This window comes from Talaromyces stipitatus, genomic scaffold (assembly GCF_000003125.1).
Source record: "Talaromyces stipitatus ATCC 10500 scf_1105507295491 genomic scaffold, whole genome shotgun sequence".
Classification (NCBI taxonomy): domain Eukaryota; kingdom Fungi; phylum Ascomycota; class Eurotiomycetes; order Eurotiales; family Trichocomaceae; genus Talaromyces; species Talaromyces stipitatus.
This window is the reverse complement of record NW_002990122.1, coordinates 934,605-960,762: the sequence shown is the minus strand read 5'-3', so window position 1 is coordinate 960,762 and position 26,158 is coordinate 934,605. Positions and strand designations below refer to the sequence as shown.

Below are 26,158 nucleotides of genomic sequence, written 5' to 3'. Positions count from 1 at the left end.
GACCTGAGATAAGTCAGAGTTTACAATACCAGACTAGGCAACTGTCTTCGCTGTGGGTTCGGAAGAATCAGAAGAGTAAGAACGTGGACATATCAGGAATCCACCCTTTCCTTCCATGACCGAATACTAGGAAGGCTACAAAGAGATATCGAATCTATCTGCACATTACCTATTGAATACCTCCTTCTAACATCAATCTTTCGCCTTTGTTCAATTACAGCTTCAGATATATCTACATGTACCTTCGAAATGGAGACAGCACTAAAATTGCAGATGGAGAATTTTCAAGTCGGATGGATCTGTATTAAACTTTATGATCTAGCTGTGGCCTGTAGTATGCTAGATAAAGAATTTAAATTCTCTGTCTATGGATCGCGCAAAGACGATAATTGTTACACCTATGGCACATAGGTGTTCTTAACATTGTGCTAGCCACCTTTTCATGGGCCCAAGAAGGCCACCTCTGGAAAGCAGCAACATATGCGTCCATGAGACTCCTACACAAATATCCCGCCACAAAAGGTGGGATCCGAGGAGATCACCGAAAACAAAGCAAAGGCCAGAGTATTTCTAGAAACCTTCTTTCTGAAGATGGTAGACCTAGAGAAAGAAGACCCGGTACTACCCTCAGAGGAAATACCATGGTACCCAATCACGGAACTGGAGATATATCAGTCACTCAAAGCCGCAAGGGAACGACGGCCCCAGGGGAGAATAGGATCATAACCCTTGTCTGGAAGCATCTATAGCCCTATCTCTGGAAGGTGATCACCTACATCTTTGCAAAACCAGTGGAATTAGGCCACTGCCCCTATCGGTGGAAGCAAGCGCGCATCATAGTGCTGAGGAAATCCAGGAAGCCAGACTACGGCTCATCAGAAGCATACCAACCTATCTCTCTACTGAATACCCTGGGGAAGGTACTAGAGGCCGTCATGGCTCGCAGACTGTCATTCTGGGCTGAGACCTATAAACTACTTCCAGACACCCAGTTTGGAGGCCGGCTAGGACGGAATACAGAACAAGCGCTCTTAACCCTGGCAAACGCGATTGATCGCGCATGGCTACGGTTAAAGGTGATCACACTGGTGGCATTTGATCTCAAAGGGGCATTCAATGGAGTGAATGACTCAAGTCTTGATGCCCGCTTGCAGGCAAAAGACATCCCAACCGTAGCCAGACGCTGGATCCGGAGCTTCATGGAGAGCCAGTATGCCAGCATCTCCTTCGACGACTTTCAGACGGAGATCTCCCCGCTCGAGAATGCTGGCCTAGCGTAGGGATCCCCGCTGTCCCCAATCTTATTTGACTTTTTCAACTTAGATCTGGTCGGCCAACTAGCCGACCACCACGGCGGCGCGTCAGCTTTTATTGATGACTATTTTCGGTGGCGAGCCGGTCATTCTGCAGAAGACAATATCAAAAAGATTTAGGAAGAGGATATCCCCCACATTGAGGCATGGGCCTGACGGACAGGATCCTTGTTCAACGTGAAGAAAACAGAACTAATCCACCTGACAAGGTCCAAAAGGCAGCATGGGGTAGGGCAGATCATGATAAATGGGACAGTAATCAAGCCAAGCGATACTGTAAAGCTCCTAGGCGTGATCTTTGATAAGGAGATGCAGTGGAAGGAACATGTACAGCAAGCAGTGAAACGAGCAACCCAGGTGAATATTGCCCTTGGGGGACTGAGGCACCTCCACCCAGAGCAGATGAGACAAATCTACCAAGCATGCGTGACATCAATCATGGATTATGCATCCACCGTCTGGCACAACCCACTAAAGGATAAGATACACCTAAGAACGCTGGGAACTGTGCAATGAACCGCCCTTATCCGCATTCTCTCCGCCTTCAAGACAGCATCCACGGCAGCCCTAGAGGTGGAAGCCTACGTGCTACCGACCAACTTGCAACTCAAACAACGCGCCCAGATAGTGGCTGCCTGCCTCAGCACCCTTCCAGAGGACCATCTAGGCCGTACAGTAGTGACCCAAGCAGCAAAACGAAGCACACATATAGGAGCTGGACCTCGGTTCCCCTTAGTGGAGACCCTGCGGACAATGGACCTCACTCGAATTCAGGACCTAGAAACAATTGATCCAACACCCCAACCACCATAGCAGACACTAGTATTTGTAGAAATTGACATTGAACCAGACCAGGATAAAGCTAAAGACAAAGCCTCTGCTAGATAAAAAGTATCTGGCATCACAGTCTTCTTAGATGCATCAGACTAACAGAATGCACTAGGAGCCGCAGCAGTAGCGCTAGACTAGAATCACAATATCATCTAGCACCGGAAAGTCTGCATTGGCTCTATGGAATACTGGTCGGTGTATGCAGCAGAGCTCATAGCAATATACTATGCCATTAGCCTTGTCCTTAAGATTGAAATGGAAAACCAGGTCGCCCTAGCAGGCTAACAGGAACCAGCAACTATCCTTAGTGATAGTATGTTACAGTTGTTTGCAAAAACGTGTCGGATTGGTCGGTTTATTCCAGGCCAATCCTGAAGAGTGTTTTACTAGGATCAAAGAAAAGAAGTGACTAGCAAGATTGTATGTATTCAGTTCTGTGTCTGTCTTTCAAGTTTTTAAAGCCGGGTCCTTTATAGACACCTTTGGCGGGGTGATTTGTGAGCTATCAGGAGGGGTAAATATTGGGCGGAAATCTAGGTGCCCAGATATATGCCTAAATCTGCCTTTTAGACCTGTAAGATTGAACAGTCGATCTTTCTGCCTCGTTTGAAAGCCGGATTATCTGACAAAACGGTGCACGATTTCTCTCTGTTCAATTGTTTAAGATGTTTCACCCTAACCTTGATCAGGGAAAGTGCCGGATTAATGATATTCCAAAAGTTTCACTTAACCGTAATTTACCGTAAGATAGCATGACGTCACATTGAAACTCCAATACACCGCGGAAATCGATCGAGTTGATAGTTACTGGAACCTTCCATGCGAACCAGACTACCCACTAGTGTAGGGGTGCCTAGCACTTCCTGTGAGCTGTCAGCGACATCATGGTTGCCTTCATATAGTATCTTGCCATCCTACATTTGCAATACAAGCGCTACTTTAGAGTTGTGCGGGACGCAACTAGGTAGAACGCTACTAATAATGATACTGCTCATTGTAAAGAACTCTCCTGGATGCCAAGGATCGTGAGCAGTAGCAGCTATATCAGTTGTGCGCTTCCCTTTGGGGGTTTGATACTTGATGGAGCGTTCTCCACGTTTTTGTTCTATCCAGGGGAAACTAACTCATTATTCTTCTCAGCTTGTTAGCACAACATTCCTGATGCTAGTTGTCGGAACGCAATATCGCGTGCGTACGTGTAATGCCTTTGGCATTGCTACGGCACGTACCTTCGAAATGGAATTACCGTTATTCCTAGTGTCTACGTCGCAACTTCGTATATAAGTTAAATCGCCCCAATCCCCCCTACGGTTTAGGAGTCCAATTCAGAAAGTAGAATACGAATTCTTTTACTATCTAAGCGGCTCGTAAGACTAAGATATTCGTTTTTCTTCTTTTTTTCTTCCCATGCTTGATATTGCCTGTAGACCAGCACATCCACTTATTACTGAATACAAGATATTGGCAGTTGTCACATTTTCACAGATGGGAAGCTAAATTTTTACAAGCATGAGTCCAGATTTCAGAAAATTGCTACAATAACACGTTCGAGGAATTAAAGAAAAACAGAGAAATGTGAATAATTAATACCCCTTCAAGTAGGACAGAGTAGGACACTTATTCGGTACCCTGCCCGGTATTGGCTTGTTCCGAAAGCGTTGAGGCTACAAGACATTGATTCCAATGGAGTCTTTTGGCATCATCGACGTCGTGCCATCTTGTCATGCAGTGTGTGAGCTCATTTGCAAGCATCAGAGCTCGCGTTCGACATTCCCGATCGCCTCGTTCAAAGAGAGAAATGGCTTCCTTGTAGTACTTCTGGGCTTTCACTCGACTCCCTTGATTTCCGTAAATTAATGCAACCACCTTGGAAGCAAAAGCAAAAGCTTGTGCCTCTAGGCCCCATTGCCACTGGGGATGCAGCGACGATAGGACCTCCTGGCTCCGCTGCAGCAGATCTATTGCCAGTTCAAAGCTCATCGCATCGTCATGAAGATTGTAGAAGACAGAGTAGGTGAATTGGTGGAGGACAGAAATTGATAAATTGGAACACCTCCCAAGCCGGAAGTCTGCTTCGGTAAGAAGCACCCGGTAGCTCGCTGCAAGCTCCGTTGGGTGCAGACTATCGAAACCCCAGTGTTTTATATAGTTCGACCACATGGAAAGAACGACTGCGTGATCTCCTCGAAGAAATGACTTCAGGGAGTGAATGGATTTGAGATAGCCAATCTGCAAGGTCCTTAACATCGCTTCGTTCTCAACTTTGGCTAGTGCTCCTAGCAGCTGGACAAGAGGATAGTTTTCTTGATATCTTGTCAATAGAAGTGATCGATAATGTTGGAAAAAGGAATTTAAGAGACTGTAATTGTTCATGCTCGCGCAAATATCCATGAAATACAAGCATATCCGCCAGAACTTGACCATCATCGCCGGGTCTGGGGAGAAAGCTGCTCTCTCTAGGAGATGGAAGATGTTACGAAAAGTTTGGCCGGCATGTCTCATCTCTAATTTACGGATGAGAACGCGCGCCCCGAAGACCTGGTCCGCTAGCTGTTGCCACATTCTGCTGAGATCCAAACTGCCTGAAGGTGGAAAAATCGAGAACTGATCTGCAGTCCACCGATGAGTCTCAAAGAGACCAAAAACAAAATTGTGAACTGAGTGGAGTACCACTTCTTGCAGACGATATGTCTCCGTGCTCTTGATGGATAGTGATGAAGATGAAGTCGATGCTGCTATATTTCCGGCTAGTCTCTGGAATAGCAAATCTTCGAAATCCGAAATTTCTCTGAGCTTCTCTTTTCGTCTCGTCCGGAGCACTTCAGGCTTCTGTCGGAGGCCCTTTGAGGTGACTGACTGGGCTTGGACGGCATTCTTCTGGAAATCGGGCCACTTCCGAAATCGCCAGTAGTACATCTTCGGTCTAATTTCAATGTTAGATTGGGTTCAAGCCGAATGAACGGCGACTTGGAGAGGTATTCACGTCGCTTTGAAATGGTATACAAGCGTCATAATGACTATCACCTCGTCAAGGGATTTTCCTTCCTTCATGTACAGCCTGTGGAGGGTTTCCTTCATTGCTTCCCACTCTTCTTCAGAGTAACCCTGTTTTGGTGAGAGGCTCCTGATAAGGGGAGAAGGCAGTAGACATCCCGGATCATTGGGTAATAATGGACTGGGTTGACAGCCTGCAAACCGCGAATCAGGGCTCTGAAGGACGGGCAGATCAACCAAATTCGGGCCCCAAAGCACTATCGAAGGAATGATTGGTATATCATCGGTGTCACATGGTAATGAGCGGTTGGCCGGCATTGCTGAAAAGGTTTCATCCGCACCTTGTGGCTCCCAGGAAGAATTGCATGGAGCGTATGTAGGCTGGCTGTTGCTGAAGGCTCCATACCATATTGTAAGTGGCTCCCTGTCTTGGCGGGACGTAGTCCACTGTGGAATCTCGTCAACAGGATTCTCTAAGGAGTCCCCGGCCTGTGCGCATAACTCCATTTCACGGGATTGGAATTGAAAAAACATAGTCGGGAAACCCTTCGAAAAAAAAGGTCGGTAGAACAGAATGGAGCGCGACTGCATTTCCACAATTTAGCGCAGGTGAAGGTAGTACATCCATCATCCTATTGGACGTGTGTATCGAAGATCCCATTGGATACCGCCTAAACTTCCGTGCATTTAGGTTGCGGGGAGAGCACACCTAAATCCGTTTTCACGCTGGACGATAGCTGCATTACGAATTTTCCATTCGTCGAATGATTGGCTGTAAGCTGTAGTAGCACTTCATCCATATCGGCATCGCTCAATTAGATTTACGCACGTTATCTACCACTTAAACCCAACGGAGATGTGGCTCTTTGGGCGCTGTTGGAGCATCTGGTGGGAGATACTGACGCTTGAGGGTTAAAGAGATTGGTGCGGGTAAAGAATCCTGTGGGTAAAGATTTCCAAGCCTACCGTTCAAACCCCAGGCGATTTTCTTGCGAATCGAGACTATAAGACTCAACAGTTTCTCCTTCAACTACCTGAAGATTTCTCTTTCTCTTAATATTCTTGCCTATGGTTTCTTATGCCTACTAATTTTGATTCTATTCCAAGGGGCTTAGATTCCAAGCAACTATGGAAGCAGTCGTCCGCATGCACCACACTCTCCAGCGCGACTTCGGTTGGCAAGACTGGCGTCTCAATCTTCGTGCTGGACCGGAGTGCATCGGCATTCTTGGTCAGTGTCTACTCATCACCTCTAGATCAGATTTGATAGGCATAAAGCTTAGTGGGCCTGGTCTCGAGTAAGTTATAGCTCTATACTGTTGTTGAAAAAAATGGGGGAAGGGAAGGGGGAGCTGCTGGCTAATCCTCGAAGGTATGAGACGCTTTTTGCCAACATCAGTGACTGTGCCGAATTTGGAATGGAGACATTCAGAAAGACTGGAGAGAAGATGACTCGTATAGCCTCTTTGTCGAACGAACTCGCCAACAGCGATGGGATCGTAGGCACTTTCCCCCATTGATTAATTCTTAACCATGCTGACTTTTTTTCTTACAAAAAAAGATTGAAAAGATGCTAAAGTTCTGTAATTCCAACCAAGATGCCCGGAGAGACAGGCATCTCCGAAGGTATATACTGCTGGGCCGGAAGTCAGTTGATGAGTGTGTTGTGGCTATCAACGAGATCAAAGAAGCCTTCGACAAATGGTCTAAAAAGACAAGCGACCTCTTTAAGGCTCTAGAGGAGGCAGTTGGTTCGTATTAAATTTCTACACAGTGGCGATAACTGAGCATGAATAGGGAACAAAAAAAGCGAAGCTGAACAGGTGAAGAATGAGATTGTAAAGAGTGAGAAAGAAAAGAAACAAAAGGAAGAGACAAGAGAAGCCGAAGAGAAGAGGCTTCAGGCGCACTACAAAGCTATGGAAATTGTTCGCGAGAAGAAGGAGTGGTATGAGGATCAGGCAGCGAAGCTTGGTAAGTCTAACTAACCATTCAGTAATTCTCCAAGCAATGCTCAGATGGATATTAATTCAGTACGACAGTTAGCGCTGCGAGGGTGGCAGAAGGTGGGTTAGCCGCAGCTGTGGCTTCAGTGTCTGCAGTTGCGATTTCGGGCAATGGTTTGGTGCTAGGAGTGGCAGCAGCATCTATTCACTATTTGACCTTGAAAGGAGACCTCTCGAGGATGGAAGAGGACCAAGCAAGGAGAGAGATGGAGATCAAGGGGCTCATGGCTAAGGCTGTAGAGTTACAAGCAGCCCTACAGAAGCTATCTTCAGAGAAGAGCTCTATCGTAAGTGTACCTCCCGAAATCCTTAGGGCATTGAATACCTAATAGTAGCTATCTTGATATTCCAGGCCGAAGTCATGGAGATTGTCAGGACCTCCGTGTACCACTTGACCGCGCTCCAGGCCCAAATCAATAGTTTCATGGATTTCTTGAAACAAATCTCAACCATCATAGATCTAACAGTGAACAAGAGCAATTTTGTGTACGACATAGCCGAGGACACGGATGGCCTGATAGATACAGGTATTAAGAAAGTACGCAACATGAATCCCATGAACCGATTTGGTCTCTAGCAGTAACACATATTTTCGCAGGACTTGCTAGATAATGCTTTCGACATGAGGACAAGATTCCACTTCGTTGCAAGAGCATCTGAAATTTACAAGACTATTTCTGCTCAGTACATCATCCCAACAATTGACAAGTTACCCCAACTTCGTCTTGTCGACGACGGGACGGATGAAGAGATTAACAGCCGACTTGCGGCGCTTAACACCCTGAGGGTTGAAATCTGTCTTGGAGCAGAAGAAAAGACAGCTAAGGTATGTGAGTCCAAGGGTCTGTGAGAATTTTGTTTTTAATAGCTAATGATTGGGAATCACCAACAGATGCACACGGACCTCAAAAAAGATCTCCGACTGATAGCTCAAATGTCAGTAGTGTCTTTCGAGCCTGTCCAAGTTTCGGAAGGACAGGATCATTAATTTTCCCCAGCCCTGATTGAACGATACGATTGCTCTTGCTCAACCGCTCGCTGGCTGAGAAATTTCCCAATTTTCTGGTTTCCGCCTAATTCAGACTGGATTTTTTTAGCCTTGGTGAATTTATGATTCGATGATCGATTCTCTTTGCACGTTTCGTTTATGCCTAGCCTACGAAATCAGCGTTCTGTAAATTTCTTTATCCATCTCTATCAACCGTAAGTCTTCCATCAGCCGTATATAAATTTATGACTCGCCTATGTTACTTTAGTGTAGATTGACCGTGACAGATTCTGTCGGGATTAGCAGGTCCCCAGTCTATTGCCACTGTCACACTTCGTAATTTTTAAGTCTTACAACATGTAATGTAACTAATGTACAGGCCATATTTTATGCCGAACTCCAGAATTCATGGTTGGCAGGATTTGCAGGAACATTCGACCAATTACCATACCTAATAATTAACAGTACATCTGGAGTGGGCCACTGACAATTTGAAAAGAGAATACTTGGGGTGAAACTGGTTTTGCAAGTGACTATAACGCTGATCACGAAATTGAGTCACTTGAGATGGTGCCACACCAAGGGGAGACCAGCCTGTTCTTCTGAAACCTGCCCTCTTATCACATCCTGACTCGTCCACACATACAGTACTAGGTGATATGATTAAATATCTGTCACGTAGGTCAGGATTTAGCTGTTTCACTTTTGTTTGGAAGCCATTTTAGATTAACCTTGAGGTTTAAGAGCACGACTAACACTGCATTCTGTCACTTGTTAACTGAACTCGTCCTATATAACCACCATCTTGTTAAGATATGTATAATTCAGACTTTCAAGGAGATTATTGCAACGAACTTTGAATTTACTGGTATTATTAGACATCGTGGGCGTCCTTATGTTTGGAGGAGCCGTCATGGTACCGAATATGGACCGGTGTTCTCATATTGTACTCGGATCGCAGTCAGCAGCACCCGCCATCTCGGATGTGGTGAGCTCATTACTTGTAAGTATGCCATGAGTAAATTCTCGCGTTGATGATGGTAGATTTGGGGCCATCTCGGTAGCAATCAATGTCAGTAAAGGCTGATCTACATGATCTTCCGGGAGGATCATTTGGCATAACCACGTGGAACAAGGTCTACGTATTACCAATACACGTAATCAAATGCTTTGAGTCATCACGTATCCTGTAGTTACTAGTCAATACAGACATGTGAGACGCATGAGACCTGCAGGGGCTTCGGAATAATTACTGTCGGTTTATCTACGTCTAGGTCGCTAGCACTAGTCACGTAGAACAGCTATTCCGACGAGCTGACGAGCCTGATCAATATGGTATAGAATTCCTGATATTGATGACTGCCCCCCAAGAGTAAGGGGGACGGGGAGTGGCTAACTACATATATACGCGGCACGCACGTGCCGCGTTAGACTAACTGATATCCAGTGCCGAAACGCGCTAGGTTTGATATTCACGTTCCGACAATTACAAAAATAGTTTAGCATCTCTTGGCTACAGGGATCAGTAAACAATTGAAGTGAGTAAAAGCGTGCACCGTTTTTGCAAACAACTGTAGCACTCAACTGATAGAACATAATCGAACTTACTTTGGCGATACACAGAACTCTACGACAAGGAACTGGAGAACCGTGAGCGAGGAGGCGTGCCGAACGGGAGCTAAAAACGGCCCGATGGCAGTACCCGAAGGCGGTCCGCAGACGCCAGAAAACTCTGCACGGAATGAGGCCATCCCAAGAGCCCCAGGCCGGAGACAGAATCTACAAGCAGAAACCCTACGAACCCCAGTGGTTGAATTCCCCCCATTAGACGATAGCAAAAGAATCTCGTACCAAATGGTTGCGAAACTCGTTAACGGCCTAAATACAGCGATTATCCAACAGACCAACACAATCGAGTTAGCAAGAGCAGAAATCCAACAAATCAAAACAGAACAAATCACCCTGAGAGAATAGAACGTGAGATTGCAGGAGGAGATCCAGGCGCTACGCACCTAGATAGAGAACCAAGCAACTACAAACCTACCCCCAAAACCATGGGCTGAAGTTGCCTCCGCAATCAACCTATCAGCGATCAACATAATCCCACGACCCCAGAAAGAACTGAACTGCGTCCGAATCAGCACTACACGGCCAGAAACAGCGGATAACAATGGAAACAACAAGGACAATTTCACAAGATTCCTGCCTACTGATACCGCGAATAAACATATCAGAATGGCCCTATCAACCACCGAACCCACCAAAGATGTACAGGTAGCAGGTGTTGGCACCACTAAGACAGGCTATGTAATCAGATTCAGAGATGCTCAGTCGGCCGAAACAGCCCAAAACAACACCGCATGGCTGGAAGAACTGGGAAACGAAACCAAGCTAGTGAAACCCTGATTCAGTATTGTAGTTCACCGAGTGCCAACAGAAGACTTTGACTTGGACAAGGAAAAGAAAGAAGGAATTGAGAAGATTATGGAAGAGAATGACCTGGCCGAGAAGGGATTTGAAATCAAGGATATTGTATGGCTAAAGAAGAAGGATAGCCCGCTAGGAAAGTCCGCATCTATAGGCATCTGGCTAAATACACCGGAGGCAGCAGAATCCATCATCAGCAATAGCCTCCTAGTTAGACAAAGATATATTGGAAGTGTGGAACCCTACAAAGTTGAACTAAAAAGATGCTACTGCTGCCAGAAGTTTAGCCACCTAGCTTGGTCATGCAAGGAACAGGTAAAATGTGGCCACTGTAGTGGCTAACACAAGCAACGCAACTGCCCTTCAGGAATACAGCTAAGGTGTGCAGACTGTAATGGGGAACATCCTACTAGGCACAAAAGGTGCCAAGCACCTCTTAACCTGAATTCCTCCCGATAATGTCATCAACACTATGTCTACTACAGTTGAACATCTGGAAATCCAGGGCAGGAATGGAAGCCCTCATTAACGATCACCAGAGCCAGAACCTGGATCTACTATTAATCTAGGAACCATTGATCACCACATATCGCACCTACGTCAACCACAGTGCTTGGCGACTCTATCGACCAACATACCTAAATACCGATGAATCCATCTAATTCCGCAGCCTCCTCTATGTCAACAAGCGAATCTCAACTTCCTCCCATCGCCAAATCCATTGTAACCACCCAGATCTGGTGGCCATCAAAGTATGGACTGCAGAGATACAGTTCCTTATCTTCTCAGTTTACATCCCGCCACTAGATGTACACCAAGCCACTAGCACAACCTCTACTAAATCAGCACTGAAAGAAATTGAAAACACTATTGAACAGCACACCAGGGAATCTAATAAATCCACAAGGCTGATACTAGTGGGAGACTTCAACCGACATCATCCTACATGGAGCCACCGCTCCATCAGCCATGTTTTCACCGCTCAAGCGGAAGAGCTAATTAACTTCTTCCAAGAATATCAGCTTCAATGGTGCTTACCCCCAGGGACCCCAACATACTGGTCACCAAGCCACCCAGGGAAGACATTAGTTCTTGACTTGACACTCACCAATGACCCAACCACACTGATCAAGTGCCAGCTCTACCATGATAACTATGGATTGGACCATCGTGGAACATACTCCGAATGGGACCTGCGACCAGAACGCAATGAAAATGCAAAACCCAAGAGAGCATACGACAGAGCTGACTGGGCTAAAATTGGCCAAAGACTGGTTGAGTCGCTCGGTCAAGCACTGGAAATACACTCCACTATAGACCTTAACAATGAAGTTAACTAACTAGTGGAAATTACAATAGTAGTTCTCGACCAGCACGTCCCATTGCAAAAACTATTACCCTACTCGAAACGTTGGTTTACACCAGAGCTCAAACCCCAGCAGACTCTCCTGAATTAAACACGCCAAAGATGGCAGACTAGCTATGCTACCCTAGGCAGTAGCCACCCAATTACCATATCTCTCTTTAATAACATGCGTTAGAAATGACGAGAATGGACTAGAACCATCGAGAAGGCTAAAGCCACTCATTGGAAGGAGTTCCTAGATAAGGCCCAAGAAGGCCACCTCTGGAAAGCAGCAACATACATGCGCCCACGAGACTCGTACACAAATATCCCGCCACTAAAGGTGGGATCCGAGGAGGTCACCGAAAATGACGCAAAGGCCAGAGTGTTTCTAGAAATCTTCTTCCCGAAGATGGCAGACCCAGAGAAAGAAGACCCGGTACTACCCTCAGAGGAAATACTATGGCACCCAATCACAGAACTAGACAAGGAAATAGAATTATGGGAGGATTTCTTACACAACCTTTTGTATTTTCCTCCACTCCCAAGGCTATCACATGGTACTGGCTCTTGTACGGTATTTATTTATGAATTTGACAAATATCAGTCCTAGGATCTTTAGAAAAATAACTGTTTTCAGACGGCTCTATATAAGTATTACAATAGAATCGGTTAGCCCAGTATTTATTTTTATTATAATCTTGATAAGTGTTGGTTTGTGGGAGCAATCGAGATGCCTCACTCCGACGCACTGAGCCGCAGGGCGTCACGTGACCTCGTCTAGGATAGAGGGATGTAAGACCGCGTCGGGGCGTGAGTTAGATAGCTACAATCACACACATTTTGAACCCATACAGAATTGCAGTACCTGCTAACCATTCATGTACGTACGTACATTAACGTGTACACGTGCTTTATGCACCCACACTGATCAGTCTTGGTTGCAATATCAAGATAGATTGGCAAGGTCCTAGGTTCTTTCTTGTAATCACTTGTGGTTATAAAGAACCTGGTTCCAGGCTTCGTTGACTGCATCACGAACCAAGTGGAAGAGGGAGATTCTGCAGCGTCACATCTCTGACAAACTGAATCTTTGCTACAAGACTTTCCCCCCTAAGAGATAATCTTAGGCAGTCTGTGTTAGGAATAGGTTGATCCTACGGCGTCAATATTCCATAATACCGCCCTATCGCGAGACCACGTCGTTGACACGTTCGAAAGTCAACACCAAACAATCAATCATCAAGATAACCGAGTCAACCCAATAAGGAAATCACCAAGATTAGTGAGAATAATGGCTTCCCAAACCCTTGATAATTCGAGACAACCACTGCTAAGCAATGACCCTGAAGTCTTTGGGTCTGCTACTAGCCATCGAAGCGAAGCCGAGTCAGAACCTACTAGAATTCCTGACGACGACTTTATGACAGAGACTGGATTTAACACTGTCACCGGGCATAAGAAGATCGATCCAACCTTGTGGGAAAAGGATGCTGGACCGGGGGACAGTGTAGAAGCGTTGGTCAACTACACAATAAGGGCCATGTACGAGGCTGCCGTTAGTCATCACTTTGACCGTGAACTATTCGAATGGCTTCATGATTACTTCGAAGAATGGACTCTGGTCGAATTCAATAAGCTTGACAGGACCATGAGAAGCAAGCTGAAAGACTTCCTTCAGATACGTGGTGTTTATTTGGACCATAGAGGTAAGAAAAACATCTCAGAAGGATTAGTCGAATTGCTTCAGATGGATATTCCCCCAAGATGGCCAGATGACATGATCGCCGGCAAGAAATTTGACTCAAGATCAAGGATGGCCTTAGGTCAACAAGCTCAGTTAACACCAAGGAGTGACACCACCCCGCCGGCTAAGAGAATTGAGAATCATAATAGGGATCACCTCATTGGATTGCCTTATTCTGACAAGGAAAAGGAAGAGACAACACTCGGGAGAGATCCAGAGAGAAGAATCAACAATAACCCCCTACAGCTGGAGACTCATGTCCGAGATCTTGATAGTCGTACACCCTTGACTGGTGCCAACGCAGTGCCGATAGGGACACCGGCCCCCAGTCCAATCAAGATATCTACCACACCACCTCCGCGTCCCTCTACGTCGTTGACATCTGCGAGGCAACTTGATGAGTACATGAGATTGCCGCCTACAGAGTATGAACAAGAGGATATTGACCCGTCGTTGGCCGCAAAGTTTTCCAAGGCATGGGACAAGGCAGAGAGTTATTCAGGAGAACGATATGATATCCTAGACGACAAAGTCCTTGCTTTCCTGAGAGTTTGTCGATTGATTGGAGTACAATTAACGCAATGTTGGATACTCTTTCCCGAGATGCTTTCTGGGCGTGCAAAAACCTACTACATGCACCATATTGGTCAAGATGCTTCATTTACAGATGCGTACAAAGCTATAAAGGCGTACTTTGACACGGATTCCAACCATCGGGTGTACTACCAGGACTGGACGTCGACCACATTGAAAGGCGTTCTCCGTAACAACCCCAGCAAAACGCTTGTGGAAGCAGTAGAAATCCTTATTGAGAAACTTCACTTGTGCCAACGTGCCCTGGGAAATGCGTACAAGGGCCAGGAACATCTAGTTGCTGCTGTCACTAGAGCCTGTCAAGATTCGCCTGAGATGAGCGACGCTCTTAGTGATCCTGCAACGAATTTTGAGACGTTGGTATCAAGACTCCGTGCCAGGGCCGCTGTGGTCCAAGGAAAGGAGTCAGCCAGTCAATATATAACCCGAGTTAAAGCCAACTCAGCTCCCAATGGGATAGGAGAAGACAATCCGATGACGCTGTACACAGATAGAAAGTTCTTGGGCCGCACAAACCAGAATAATCGACAAACCCCACGTCAAGGATATCGACGCCGGGGACGTGATGATCGTAATTCCCGCCAACAAGGTGATAGGAAGTGTTGGATCTGCCACAGGTCCGATTGCCGCTCGTTCAAACACTCCGACGAGGAGCGCCGCAGAGCGAGAGAGCGGTTTAATGATTATCGACGTGTAGATGGTAGACGCTCCGCTTCTGACCGCACATATCGCGCCTTTGTCATGGACTTTGAAAAGGGCTGTATGATTGAGTCAGATAGTGAGGAGGATGACGTTGAAGAAGAAGACGACATTGAGGACGACGCCACTGCGTATTTCATGATCAACGAACTGCAAGATCGTTCCTTTATCCATTGGATAAGTGGATACCACGACGATATCGATCAGGAAGGATTCCACCACAAATTGGAGGTAAGAGAGCTTGATCAATCAGAGCGCAAGGATGGCCTCCTAGAACCTGCTTCTCAATTTGTACTTGAACACCATGAAGGCGAGATTTTCCAAGGAATTCTTCCAGATACTGGAGCAGCAAAGGTATCAACTGTTGGCCGACGTCAACTTGCTGCCTTGCAGAGAAGCTATCCAGAGATTACCGTCGATAGGACCCGTGCAGGAGAGCACTCAATTCGATTTGGCCAAGGTGAGAGTGTTCACTCTGAGGGTGCTGTTACCATAACAACCCCAATTGGTGATGTTGATTTTCATATTATGAACACGCCAACCCCATTCTTGCTTTGCTTAGACGATATGGATAAACATGGCGCTTACCTAGATAACATTGCGAACTGCATGGTAAAGGGAGACGTACGGGTCCCAATTATCAGAAAGCGAGGCCACCCATGGTTCTTCCTTGATAAGATGCAGGCGCCAGTAACATTTCTCACAGAGATTGAGATGAGACGACTTCACCGTCGGTTTGGCCATCCTGCGGTTGACCGCTTGCACAAGCTTTTAAAACGAGCAGGCCATGACGATGTGGATTACAACAATCTTGCAGAAATTGAGAAGTTTTGCCATCACTGCCAAATGAACCGGCAGGCACCACGACGCTTTAAATTCACATTGAATGACGATCGTGAGTTTAACTATGAGATTGTCGTCGATGTTATGTATTTAGATGGCAAGCCGGTGCTTCATGTTGTCGATTGGGCGACGTCCTTCCAGGCCGCACGATTTTTGAAGTCTTTATCTGCGAAAGATACATGGGAAGCGCTCCGGGCAGTGTGGATTGACACCTATCTTGGCCCTCCTGATGTCATCTCACACGACGCAGGAACCAATTTTGCCGCATTAGAATTCAAAACTGAGGCTAAGATGATGGGAATCCAATGTCACCAAGTGCCAGTGGAAGCACACAATGCAATCGGGAAAGTTGAGCGTTACCATGCACCACTGCGTAGAGCATACAACATTATATCGGCAGAACTAGGCGCCAGCGTCGACAAGGACGTGATCCTCCAGATGGCCATCAAAGCCGTCAATGATACCGTGGGACCAGATGGGATAGTTCCAACCGTACTCGTTTTTGGCGCTTACCCGCGCATAACGACTGACTCGCCCCCATCCGCGTTAACTGCTCGACGTGCTGAGGCAATGAGAAAGGCGATGGCCGAATTGAGACGTGCCGTGGCAGAGCGACGAGTCAATGACGCACTTAACACCAGGAACGGCCCAATTATCACGGAAACGCTCAATCTCGCACCAGGGAGCGAAGTCAAAGTATGGCGCGAAGGAGATGGTTGGTCAGGACCGTACAAAGTTATATCAGTCAATGGCCATGACGTGACTGTAGATCTTGGAAATGGTGCTGTTGCATTCAGGGCGACGTCGGTACAGCAGTATTTACGTGATAGCAAGGATGAGAGTGATCGCCTGATTAGATTGCCTCTCTCTCCCCCCCAAGAGGATCTCAATCGCCAGGACGGTCGGTCCCAAGTCGACTTCGACCAGACTCCGAGGACTAGAGCAAGGGTAAGACTGCAAGACCATCCTGCAAATCCGAATCACCATGTTGAGACTGGGGGAGTCCACGCACCGCAGACCCCCGAGATGCCTGCGTTGCCACGCCGCCGAGGACGACCGCGTGGTTCCAAAAATAAGCCAAAAGCGTACGCCGAAGTGTTCATATCCAAAAAGGAGAGGGACGACCTTGAACTTGCCGTCAAGCTGCGGCGTGAAGGCAAGATCGCCACCAACGGCGCGCCGTTCGAATTATCAGGAAAAACAGAGATCGACAGCTTGATAGCAAATGGGACCTTCAAGATCCTTCACCGTGCCGATATGGACCTGCGTGGCATCAGAATTTTCAATTCCCGCCTTGTCAACGAGATAAAGGGCAAGAACGAGATTCCCTATGAGAAATCTCGACTTGTTATACAAGGATATAACGACGCTGGGAAGGATAAGATCTTGACCCAGGCACCCACGATCCAGCGTGCAAGCCAACGCTTATTAGTGTCGCTTATCCCCACACTCATTGAGATGGGAATGGTCGTTGAGATCCGGGATATCACGCAAGCATACACACAGGCGAAGACCAAGCTCGAGCGTCTGATTATCGCCAATCTTCCCATTGAAATGCAGGATAAGTATCCACCAGATTCACTCCTATTAGTTGAAGGCCCGCTATATGGGATCCCTGAGGCAGGTGTTCATTGGTTTGGAACATACCAGGCGCACCATCTTAACAAATTGAACATGGAAACCTCGACGTACGACCCATGCCTTCTTATCTCAAAGCTAGGAGACGACGAATTTGGACTTGTGGGAATGCAAACGGACGACACACTTCTTATCTGTACAGAAAAGTTCTCCAGAGGTGAACAAGCCGCGTTGCAAGAGGCAAGCTTTAAAGCGAAGCCAAAAACACGACTCTCGGAGACCAAGCCTCTAGAATTCAATGGTGCAAGAATTACCCTGCAGAATGGCATTGTCAATTTACAACAGAAAGGGCAAGCAGCGAAGATCCAACCAGTGGGTATGGAAGAACGCGCACAGAAGTATGTCGAACAACGCGCACGGGGAGCCTATCTGGCTTCGATCTGCCAACCTGAAGCTGCGTATGACTTGGCCGTGGCCGCTCAGCTGCAAGAGAAGGATCGCTCCGATTCTGATTATGAGGCGTTGAATAAACGTCTCATATGGCAGGCCCAGAATCCAGAGAGAGGGCTCCGTTATGTGCCTCTCAACCTCGCCAAAGCCAGGATTATGGTTTTTACTGATGGATCCTTTGCCAATAACCGGGATTTGACTTCCCAAATCGGATTCCTGATTACCATGGTCAACGAAGACTTCTCGCAGCAAGGCCGCTTCGTCGCCACTGGCAACATCTTGCATTGGCAATCAGCAAAGTGTAAACGCGTTACACGGAGTGTACTAGCCTCTGAGGTCTATGGCCTTACAGCTGGATTTGACCATGCGTTCACTATTGCCAGTACCGCCAAAATGATCACCAGTCGTCTGGACCTACCGGCAATGCCTGTAATTATTTGTACGGATTCATTTTCGCTTTATGAATGCCTCGGTAAGCTTGGGACCACCAAAGAGAAACGCCTCATGATCGATATCATGGCACTTCGTCAATCTTATGAGAAGCACGAGATCCACGAGATCCGTTGGATCCATGGAGACGATAACCCGGCCGACGCTTTTACGAAGTCAAGCCCTAACAAGGCCCTACGGGACCTTGTTGACAGCAATAAGCTGACAGTTCGTGTTGAAGGCTTCGTTGAGAGAACCGGGAGCGATTAGGAGGCGATTCGGGGCCAAGTGGGGGACGAGATCGAAGTGGAGACGTGTTTTCGGACACGCCAGCTACCTCAATAGATCTTTTGTTTGATCCCTTCGTTATGTTTTTGTATGGTTTTTCATGGGTTTTTGGATCTCGATCGCAATCCAATTTGTAAAAGAGATCCAGTGTTGGTTTGTGGGAGCAATCGAGTGTGTGTGTGTGTGTGTATATTTAACGGCCGTGGTTCGTGACTCGCACGCTTCCCACCGATCCCTACTGGGACATAGGCCGCCGAGGGGTAAGCCTCGGGTTTCGGGTCCTATCAGATTTATGTACAAATAAGAGACTCTTTGGCGCATTTCCATAGCTGCCGTGGTCTTACAGGGAGGTCCACTTTGAGTGGGTTTTAGGTATTTGCCAGCTGCAATGGTCCGCCTACACTCCATGACCTATTACTCCACCACTATTATACCTGAACAGTAAGTTTTGCAGAGAGGGGAAGAAAGAAGAGAAGAGAAAGAAAGAAGGAGAAGAGGAAGAAAGAAGGAGAAGAGAAATATAAAGGAAGAGTAGGGCTGTCTTAGCTAGGTGCTAAGGAGAGGTTGGCGAGGGCAGATATCCTCATAGAAGTGGGTCTCTGCTAGCCATGAGGCTAGCTTTTGTGCTCCTTTAGCAGTGCCTAAGAGAAAAGAGATAACCTCAGAAGGGGGCCCAGGAGGCCGAGGGGCTCGTCTCTTAGCTATATGACAGAAGAAGAAGTGCAGAGGTGCTTTTCGTGCTCCGCATCGGCAGAGAAGATAAGCATCATCATGATTGAAGCGTTCATGGTAGTCTGCAAAGTCTCCATGACCAGTACGGGCCGCAATAACATGGCCGAGGTCAAGTCGGTTGAGTTGAAGCTCCCCAGGGCGCTTAGGGGAAGTGGTTATTTCTAGATCTTGATAGCTCTGTGGTGCCACCTTCTCCCATTGTGACTGAGCAGCGGATAGGGATTGAGTCTTGGCGTATCTCTTTAGCGAGGCGTATGAGGATTTGTGAGGATCAGGAGGGATTGAGGCAGCTCCCTCTTTGGCAGCGAGATCAGCCGCTTCGTTCTCAGGGATTTTAGCGTGTCCAGGGACCCATCGGATTTGGATAGATCCGCTTTTGGTGTGAGGAAGCCTTTTGCGAAGTGGCCAGGCGGCTGCAAGGGTGCGGAAGGATTCAAAGATTTCTTGGGAAGATCCTGTAGAGGGAGATAAAAGGCGTATGGCAACTTCCAGGTTGTCAAGGCAGATCCATAGGTTGGTAGCAAATTGAGCTGTTGGGTACGCTATTGCTGCTTGAGCGCCAGCTAGAGCTGCTTCTGCTTCTGCGTCGAAGACCTCTTTCCCGTGTCCGTATGAGAGTGAGGAGCGGAGGAACTGATGGTGTGCTTGAAGTCCAATATAGCCACCCCCTGCACGTCCGTCTGCTAGCCTAGATCCATCTGAAAAGATTACAATATCTGAGCTAGGGATGGTACGTTGAAAAGCCATGAAATTAGCCGCTGCCTGTTCCTTGGTGCGTCCCATGGGAGCTCCTATTCGAGCTTGAGCATTCCCACGAGGCTCGCGAGGGTACCAGGGAGCGTATTGGAGAGGGTTTATCTGTTCAGAGTTTGGGAGGGCCAGTGTACGGCGGGCAAATCGGCTGATTTGTCGGCCATTACTAGCGATCTGTTCTGCGCGTCTTCGAAGTGGGTGATAAGGGTCGAGACGCCGTAGGCGGACAGTTGCAAGGAGGGCTATTCGATCTAGTTCGATTTCTGGTGGAGAGAATCCAGACTCTCGATAAAGGACTGGCTTTGGGGTTGTGCGGAAGACTGGAAGGACTGCTCTTGCGCCTGTTAGTATTACTTTAGTTAGTTTCTCAAGATGTTCTCCAACTCGGTTTGAAATCTGGGAAGGTCCAGGGCGAGTACGTCCTGGCCACCAGGTTTCTGCGCCATAGTATGCTTTATGGAGTACACAGGCTGATACAGCCTGCTGTAGTAAATCAGGTTTGACTCCTCGAACAGTATTCCCTAGAGAGCGAAGAGCGTTGGCCACAGTGAGGGCTTTAGATGCTGTTTCTCTAACGTGCCATTTGAACGTTAGCTTTTTGTCAAAGAGGATTCCTAGCCATCGTAGATATAGCCGTTTAGTGTTTTCTGATATTGTAATAGATCCAGCTTTCACTGAAGGTGTGCGGGTTGGGTCCTGGTCTGCTTTATGTCGGGAGAAGTGAAGAAGCTCGTATTTATCTGGTGCAAATGTAATGCCCTCTGCAGCGCCCCAATTAAGAGCTTCTTGAAGTAAGTCTGATAAGGCTTCGCAATTAGTAGTAAGAGAAGTTGAGATCGCTAGGTTAGCTGCGTCGTCCGCGTAACCAAATCTGTTCCTTGGGTTTCCTAGACGGAATAGAGGCGCTATGTAGAGCATGAAAAGAATGCCAGATACTGGGGATCCTTGTGGAAGACCGCAGGTAATGTCTGTTGAGGGGCCGATCTCTCCATCGAGTCGGATCTGAACTGATCTTCCAGTAGCGAAGGAGGCAATCCAGAGAACGAGATTGGTAGGCCAGCCCTGCTCGCGTAGTCTGCGGATCAGTCTGCCGGGAAGTACGGAATCAAAGGCGCCTTTGACATCTAGGGTAAGGAGTGAGGCAGTCATGCCTTGATTTAGCGCTTGTTCAACATCATGTGTTAGGCATGTGGTCAGGTCAGTTGCAGATCTTAGTGGGAGAGCCCCAAATTGTTGCCTTGCTAATACTTTATGGTGTATAGAGATCCATGCCATATTCCGTGCCACCAAGCGCTCCAGTCCTTTGCCAAGTACTGATAGGAGAGCGATTGGTCTGTATGATCTAGGTGAAGACCAATCAGTCTTTTTTGGTTTCTGGATGATTGCTAAGATTGCGTGTCGAAAGCATTTAGGATGATGACCAATCTTTAGGCACCCTTGATATAGCATTAGTACCTTATCTTTGATCAGAGGCCAGGCTACTTTGAGTATGCAGGTTGGGATTTCATCTGCGCCAGGGGCTGTGTTTCCTGCCTGAAGTACTGACTCCTCCACTTGTAGCATCGATATATCTGGGAAGTAGAGACTAGTGGAAGGCACTGTTGGGGAGTCCAGAGGTATGTCTCCTGCCTCTGCCGAGTTCTGGAGAAGATTGCGGACTAGTACGTCTCGTTTCTCGTGTACAGTAACTGCTGGGAGGCTGTTGGGCCTTAGCGGATCTTTTAGTGGAGGGCTTCGGAAGATGCCTGTAGACTTATGCCATTTACTCATGTCAAAAACATCCTTCATTTGTGTTACCGTAGAGAGCTTCTCTCGCCAAAATTGTCGTTGAGACCATCTAGTTATCCTGCGGAAGTCTGTCTTTGAGCAGAGGCCTAAGCGGTAATTGTGTAAAGCTTTCTTGCAGTCTTCGTTCCACCATGGTTGTCCTATGCCTTGTGTCATGGTCCTCTTAGCAGAGCCTCTATATGCTCCTTGAATTGCAGATGTCAGTTTTTCGGCGAAAGCATCAAGATCTTCTTCTGTCGCGGCTGAGCTCTCGGTGCCAGCAAGATTAGAGGCGAGGAGCGAGAGGAAGGAGGTGTGGTCTAGTGTGTCAAATCTCAGTTTCTGGGCTGTTTCCTTGTATCTCTGATCCCATGGAACAGTGGTAATTAGTGGTTGATGATCAGAGGTTGCATCTAAGTGGCTCGCTATGCTAGCTTTGGCTCCTGCGAGTGCCAGAGGGCTTGAGGCGAAACTGAGGTCTAACACGTTACCCCTTTCATGTGTGGGACAGTCTATGTCGGAAATGAGTACTAGACCCTGGAGATCCAGCCAGTTAATAAATGGCTCTGCGAAAGGTGTGGGGCTGCGATGTAGCGAGGGCTGCCATCTATTGTGTAGTAGGTTGAGATCGCCTGCAAGTATTGTTGCTTGAGGGAGATACGCCTCTGGCAGGGTTGTGAGAGCTTTCGCGGCTTCACCTGCTCTGATGGAGCCTGCTGGGGCGTTATAGATGTTGACTATCAGAGCAGACTTTCCTGTGGGTGAGAAAATCTGAAGGAACAGGAGATCCGAGGCCTCTTTAGTGTCAGTTGTGAAGGGGCGGAGCTGGGAGGTCCGAATGCCTTTCTTCTTTCGAACATAGGTGAGGACTCGTGGTCGGCCACTTATCGCCCAACTGTCAGTTGGGGAGAAGCATTCATATGATGGGTGTTTTTTAGTGATCTGTCGACTAAGATCTTTGAAAGTATATGGTTCTTGGATTAGGATAATATCAATATCGCTTGTGTATGCCAATGTGAGAGCTATTTCATGTGCATCTGGCGCGTGCCCTACATTTAGCTGTAGGATTTTGAGAGGCGCCTTCTGAGTTGGATAGTGATAGATCATAGTTCCCGTTCAAGAAGAGAGGCGAACCGGTTTTGTGATTGAGGTGTTGTAAAGCGGACTGCGCGAGCTGTAATTGGAGGATCTTCAGTTGGGGCGCGAGGTGGGGGGGTTACTGAACGGAAAGGAGAGATAATCTTGTGGGTTGGAGGCTGAGTTGGCATCTCATCTAATGCCATAGGTGTTTCTTGTGTGCCAATGGAAAGCTGAGAGCTACATCCTCCTTCAGTTCGAGCTTTTGCGAGGTTTATGGCGCAGGATTTGCGGATCTCTGCTTGTTGAGCTTTAGTATGTTTAGTGTTGCCTTTAGGGCGCAGGAGGCATTCTGGGAAATCAGCTGGATGTGGTCCATGGCAGTGTATGCATCTGGGAGGGCACTGATGAGGCTCTAGGGCTGTGCAGCGGTTGACATGGCCCTCTTCAGTATGCTCTAAGGAGCCGCAGAGCCGGCATCGAGAGGGGCGGGCACAGGATCGTGTGTTATGCCATTTCCAGCATCGTGTGCATTGGATAACTGTTGTTCTCTTAGAGAGGTGACGGGCATTGGTGATAGTGCCAAAAAGACGTAGTTGGATAGGCAGTGGTGATTTCGTGCCTTCTGGGAAGTTGACAAACCAGCTTGAGGAAAGAGTATTAGGGTTGGCGGCACTTGTAGCGGTCTCGCTGATAGATATAGGCTTGAGCCCAGTAGTTTCGCTGATTTCTAAGGATAGTAGTGTAGGATTGATAGGGATTAGAGAGTATCGGCCATCCAAGATTTGGCCAATTTTCCTTGGCACATTGGTGACTCGGTATGAGACCCATCGGGAGCTGCGTTCTATCTGGCAGTTAACAAAGAATGCAGAGATAGTCTCTTTTTGGGCCTCAAGGGCTAGGAGGGCTTCTGGAGATGAGGGGCATAGTGCGAAGCCAGTCTTTGTGGCTTGAACTTCTTTTAGCACTGCACTGTTTGAGTTTAGTTGAGACCGTAGGCTAGAGTAGATGGCGTAGGCTTCCATTTTTCTAGCTGCATGGTCAGCTGGGAGGCGTACGAAGAGCCGGTTGTCAGGAAGGGGTTGTTTCACCAGAGGCATAGGCTTTTTAACAGGGGATTTAGAGTGAGTAGTGGGGGTTGATTTGACCGGGGCATATTGGGTAATAGTCGCATAAGTTGACTGGTTAAGACCTGAGGGGGGACGTGAGGGAGGGGGTGAAGGGGGTAAGGGATTTAGGATGGGGGAAGAGGAAGGGGAAGGAGACAGGGCAGGTAGAATGGAGGTCGTCGAGATACCGCTAATATAGGCGTTGAAATGTTGTTGAGCTACCGAGGCGAGGTCATCGCTTAGGGCGGTGAGGGCTCTCAGTAGGTGAGGAGCAAGGCCGGTGGTTTGGCTGCGGTGTTTATCAAGGAATGCAGCTATGGGGCTGAAGATCTTCTGTCCTTCAGAAGCTCTTGTTGTGGCTGCAGACGTGGATTCTAGAAGGGCTGTCTGTAGAGGGCCGTCTGTACCAGGGCCTTTACGCGCCATGGTGTTGCCGGGCGCGTTGAGACGCGTCAAAGGCTGCACTCCTGGGAGCTAGGTGGTAGAGAGGGTTGAGGATTTTGAGCCTCCGACTGTTTGATATGAATAATTATAAGGAAGTCGCCTATCAACTCGAAAATCGGTCTGTGGGAGCAATCGAGATGCCTCACTCCGACGCACTGAGCCGCAGGGCGTCACGTGACCTCGTCTAGGATAGAGGGATGTAAGACCGCGTCGGGGCGTGAGTTAGATAGCTACAATCACACACATTTTGAACCCATACAGAATTGCAGTACCTGCTAACCATTCATGTACGTACGTACATTAACGTGTACACGTGCTTTATGCACCCACAATAAGGGTGTAAAATGTCGGCCTGCAATACTAAATTCTAAATATAGACTGGTGTATCGTCCAGGACCTCTATATATATAGTTACAGAGGTAGTCGGTTGCTTCCAGTATATGCATTACTGTTAGCTATCTCTACCTGATGCCGAGTAAGTTGTAACCTGAATTGTTATTGTTGTTGTTAGCTGTGGTGTAATCGGAAATAATAGGTCAAACATATACAAGCGATTCGAACACAACTTCCGACCCAGGTCAAGATGATGATAATAGACATCAGAATTTTTGGTGGCTCTTCGGGGCATTTAACGGTGCTTCATTAGGTTATATTGTTGGCGACTGGACTGGTTTACTGGTTGGCTTTCTAGTCGGAAAGAAATTAGGTGATATGCGAGACGCTGAAAGAAGGAATATTTTTACAGTCTTGAGTACATTATCGCCAGCAGAACAAGCTAGGTTACTAGGTGATGTCTTAGCCGCATTATATGACAAAATAATTTTTGGTGATATTGCTTGACCCGTGAATTTTAAGGTTGGCACACGAAGATCGATGGTATCGGCTAGCCACTTATTAGTACTGTACAGACATATTCCAAACCTCCTTGACCTTTTGCCTACCTTTAAGGCTGTTGCTAAAGTTAGTCCCAATACGATTGGACTGTTATTTATAATACCATTCTCGTAGTTACTCCCCGTTCGCCACTTTCTTAATCAGACCCTTACAACCAGGTGGCTTGCTGCAAAGCGGGACGCCTCTGATTAGTGTTAGGGGAGACCTCAGAGAACTCAATACATACAATCACTTCTTCCTTTCCCATCCTTATAAGCTATTTTTAGGATTAGCCTGAAGTAAACCCAGCAACCTGACAGTTAGCCCATTCACTGAGTAAATTCACTGCTTCGGCGTTGGTTAGGGTTAGGGCGCAAAATTTCTACTTCATAATGAATTTGGCACAAGCCAAAAGAATTCCCATGTACCAGAACTACGTTATCAGTATTAGCTGGGAGTACAGTGTATCTGCTACTTATAAATTATTAGCGCGTCAAGAAGTCACACCCAATATGATATAGGCCGATTCTTATGTATTTTGCTCCACTCTTAAGGCTATTCTTAAAGCTAGTATTTTATCTCTCACTATGGTACTACATAACATCTCAACGTCAGATAACCCGGATATAGCAAATCAAAAGCCACCTCTTTATCAGGGCTCAATATAGCCTTCAACCCTCAAGGTTTACCCCTCATGATAGATCGCGAAATTACCCCCAAAATGTTTATATAAACCCAGCTTTAAAACTTGATGTGCTCGGAGAGACACGGAAAAGGCACACATATATTCTTGCTACAGTAGTCAAAACCTTTTTGCCCTCTTTATTACGGTGCGGAATCATATGTCAAGCAACTTACCTAACACAATACG

The 26,158-nt window shown here is 47.2% G+C and overlaps 8 protein-coding genes across 9 annotated transcripts, besides 10 other annotated features; 6 read left to right on the top strand and 2 right to left on the bottom strand.

Annotated features, from left to right (window-relative positions):
• Nucleotides 1-20: 20 nt before the first annotated feature.
• On the top strand, nucleotides 21-1,280 carry TSTA_110600 (reverse transcriptase, putative; the record flags this gene model as incomplete). The annotated part of the gene is made up of 3 exons (XM_002488592.1): nucleotides 21-301; nucleotides 412-594; nucleotides 793-1,280. The coding sequence occupies exons 1-3, from the start codon at nucleotides 250-252 to the stop codon at nucleotides 1,278-1,280; spliced, it is 723 nt and encodes a 240-aa protein (XP_002488637.1). The 5' UTR covers nucleotides 21-249.
• Nucleotides 702-2,393: a mobile genetic element.
• On the top strand, nucleotides 1,434-2,126 carry TSTA_110590 (uncharacterized protein; the record flags this gene model as incomplete). The annotated part of the gene is made up of 3 exons (XM_002488591.1): nucleotides 1,434-1,490; nucleotides 1,532-1,820; nucleotides 1,863-2,126. Coding segments are annotated over 3 exons (610 nt in total), but the record flags the coding sequence as incomplete, so codon positions are not given.
• Nucleotides 2,394-3,761: 1,368 nt separating the features above from the next.
• Nucleotides 3,762-5,672, bottom strand: TSTA_110580 (uncharacterized protein; the record flags this gene model as incomplete). Its single annotated transcript, XM_002488590.1, has 3 exons — nucleotides 3,762-5,067; nucleotides 5,128-5,458; nucleotides 5,480-5,672. The coding sequence occupies 3 exons, from the start codon at nucleotides 5,670-5,672 to the stop codon at nucleotides 3,762-3,764; spliced, it is 1,830 nt and encodes a 609-aa protein (XP_002488635.1).
• A 594-nt stretch (nucleotides 5,673-6,266) lies between these two features.
• TSTA_110570 (uncharacterized protein) lies at nucleotides 6,267-8,387 on the top strand (the record flags this gene model as incomplete). Of its 2 annotated transcripts, none has more annotated exons than XM_002488588.1 (8): nucleotides 6,267-6,436; nucleotides 6,511-6,637; nucleotides 6,700-6,889; nucleotides 6,936-7,112; nucleotides 7,181-7,431; nucleotides 7,497-7,682; nucleotides 7,743-7,970; nucleotides 8,037-8,387. In XM_002488588.1, the coding sequence occupies 8 exons, from the start codon at nucleotides 6,267-6,269 to the stop codon at nucleotides 8,130-8,132; spliced, it is 1,425 nt and encodes a 474-aa protein (XP_002488633.1). In that variant the 3' UTR covers nucleotides 8,133-8,387. The 2 variants fall into 2 exon arrangements, with proteins under 2 accessions (XP_002488633.1, XP_002488634.1); XM_002488589.1 differs by having other exon boundaries at nucleotides 7,743-7,974.
• Nucleotides 6,979-7,034: a sequence feature (T-rich).
• A 277-nt stretch (nucleotides 8,388-8,664) lies between the features above and the next one.
• Nucleotides 8,665-8,838: a mobile genetic element.
• Nucleotides 8,835-9,188: a mobile genetic element.
• A 636-nt stretch (nucleotides 9,189-9,824) lies between these two features.
• Nucleotides 9,825-10,195, top strand: TSTA_110560 (uncharacterized protein; the record flags this gene model as incomplete). Its single annotated transcript, XM_002488587.1, has 2 exons — nucleotides 9,825-10,048; nucleotides 10,084-10,195. The coding sequence occupies 2 exons, from the start codon at nucleotides 9,825-9,827 to the stop codon at nucleotides 10,193-10,195; spliced, it is 336 nt and encodes a 111-aa protein (XP_002488632.1).
• A 400-nt stretch (nucleotides 10,196-10,595) lies between these two features.
• Nucleotides 10,596-11,890, top strand: TSTA_110550 (uncharacterized protein; the record flags this gene model as incomplete). Its single annotated transcript, XM_002488586.1, has 3 exons — nucleotides 10,596-10,874; nucleotides 10,948-10,981; nucleotides 11,295-11,890. Coding segments are annotated over 3 exons (909 nt in total), but the record flags the coding sequence as incomplete, so codon positions are not given.
• Nucleotides 11,120-12,397: a mobile genetic element.
• Nucleotides 12,206-18,514, top strand: TSTA_110540 (uncharacterized protein; the record flags this gene model as incomplete). The annotated part of the gene is made up of 2 exons (XM_002488585.1): nucleotides 12,206-12,481; nucleotides 13,055-18,514. 2 exons carry the CDS (start codon nucleotides 12,206-12,208, stop codon nucleotides 18,512-18,514), a joined length of 5,736 nt encoding a protein of 1,911 aa, XP_002488630.1.
• Nucleotides 14,594-15,058: a mobile genetic element.
• Nucleotides 15,386-18,166: a mobile genetic element.
• Nucleotides 18,515-18,984: 470 nt separating the features above from the next.
• Nucleotides 18,985-19,050: a sequence feature (CT-rich).
• A 23-nt stretch (nucleotides 19,051-19,073) lies between these two features.
• On the bottom strand, nucleotides 19,074-24,396 carry TSTA_110530 (endonuclease/reverse transcriptase, putative; the record flags this gene model as incomplete). Its single annotated transcript, XM_002488584.1, has 2 exons — nucleotides 19,074-22,867; nucleotides 22,951-24,396. 2 exons carry the CDS (start codon nucleotides 24,394-24,396, stop codon nucleotides 19,079-19,081), a joined length of 5,235 nt encoding a protein of 1,744 aa, XP_002488629.1. The 3' UTR covers nucleotides 19,074-19,078.
• Nucleotides 19,307-22,774: a mobile genetic element.
• Nucleotides 24,056-24,131: a sequence feature (C-rich).
• Nucleotides 24,397-26,158: the final 1,762 nt, after the last annotated feature.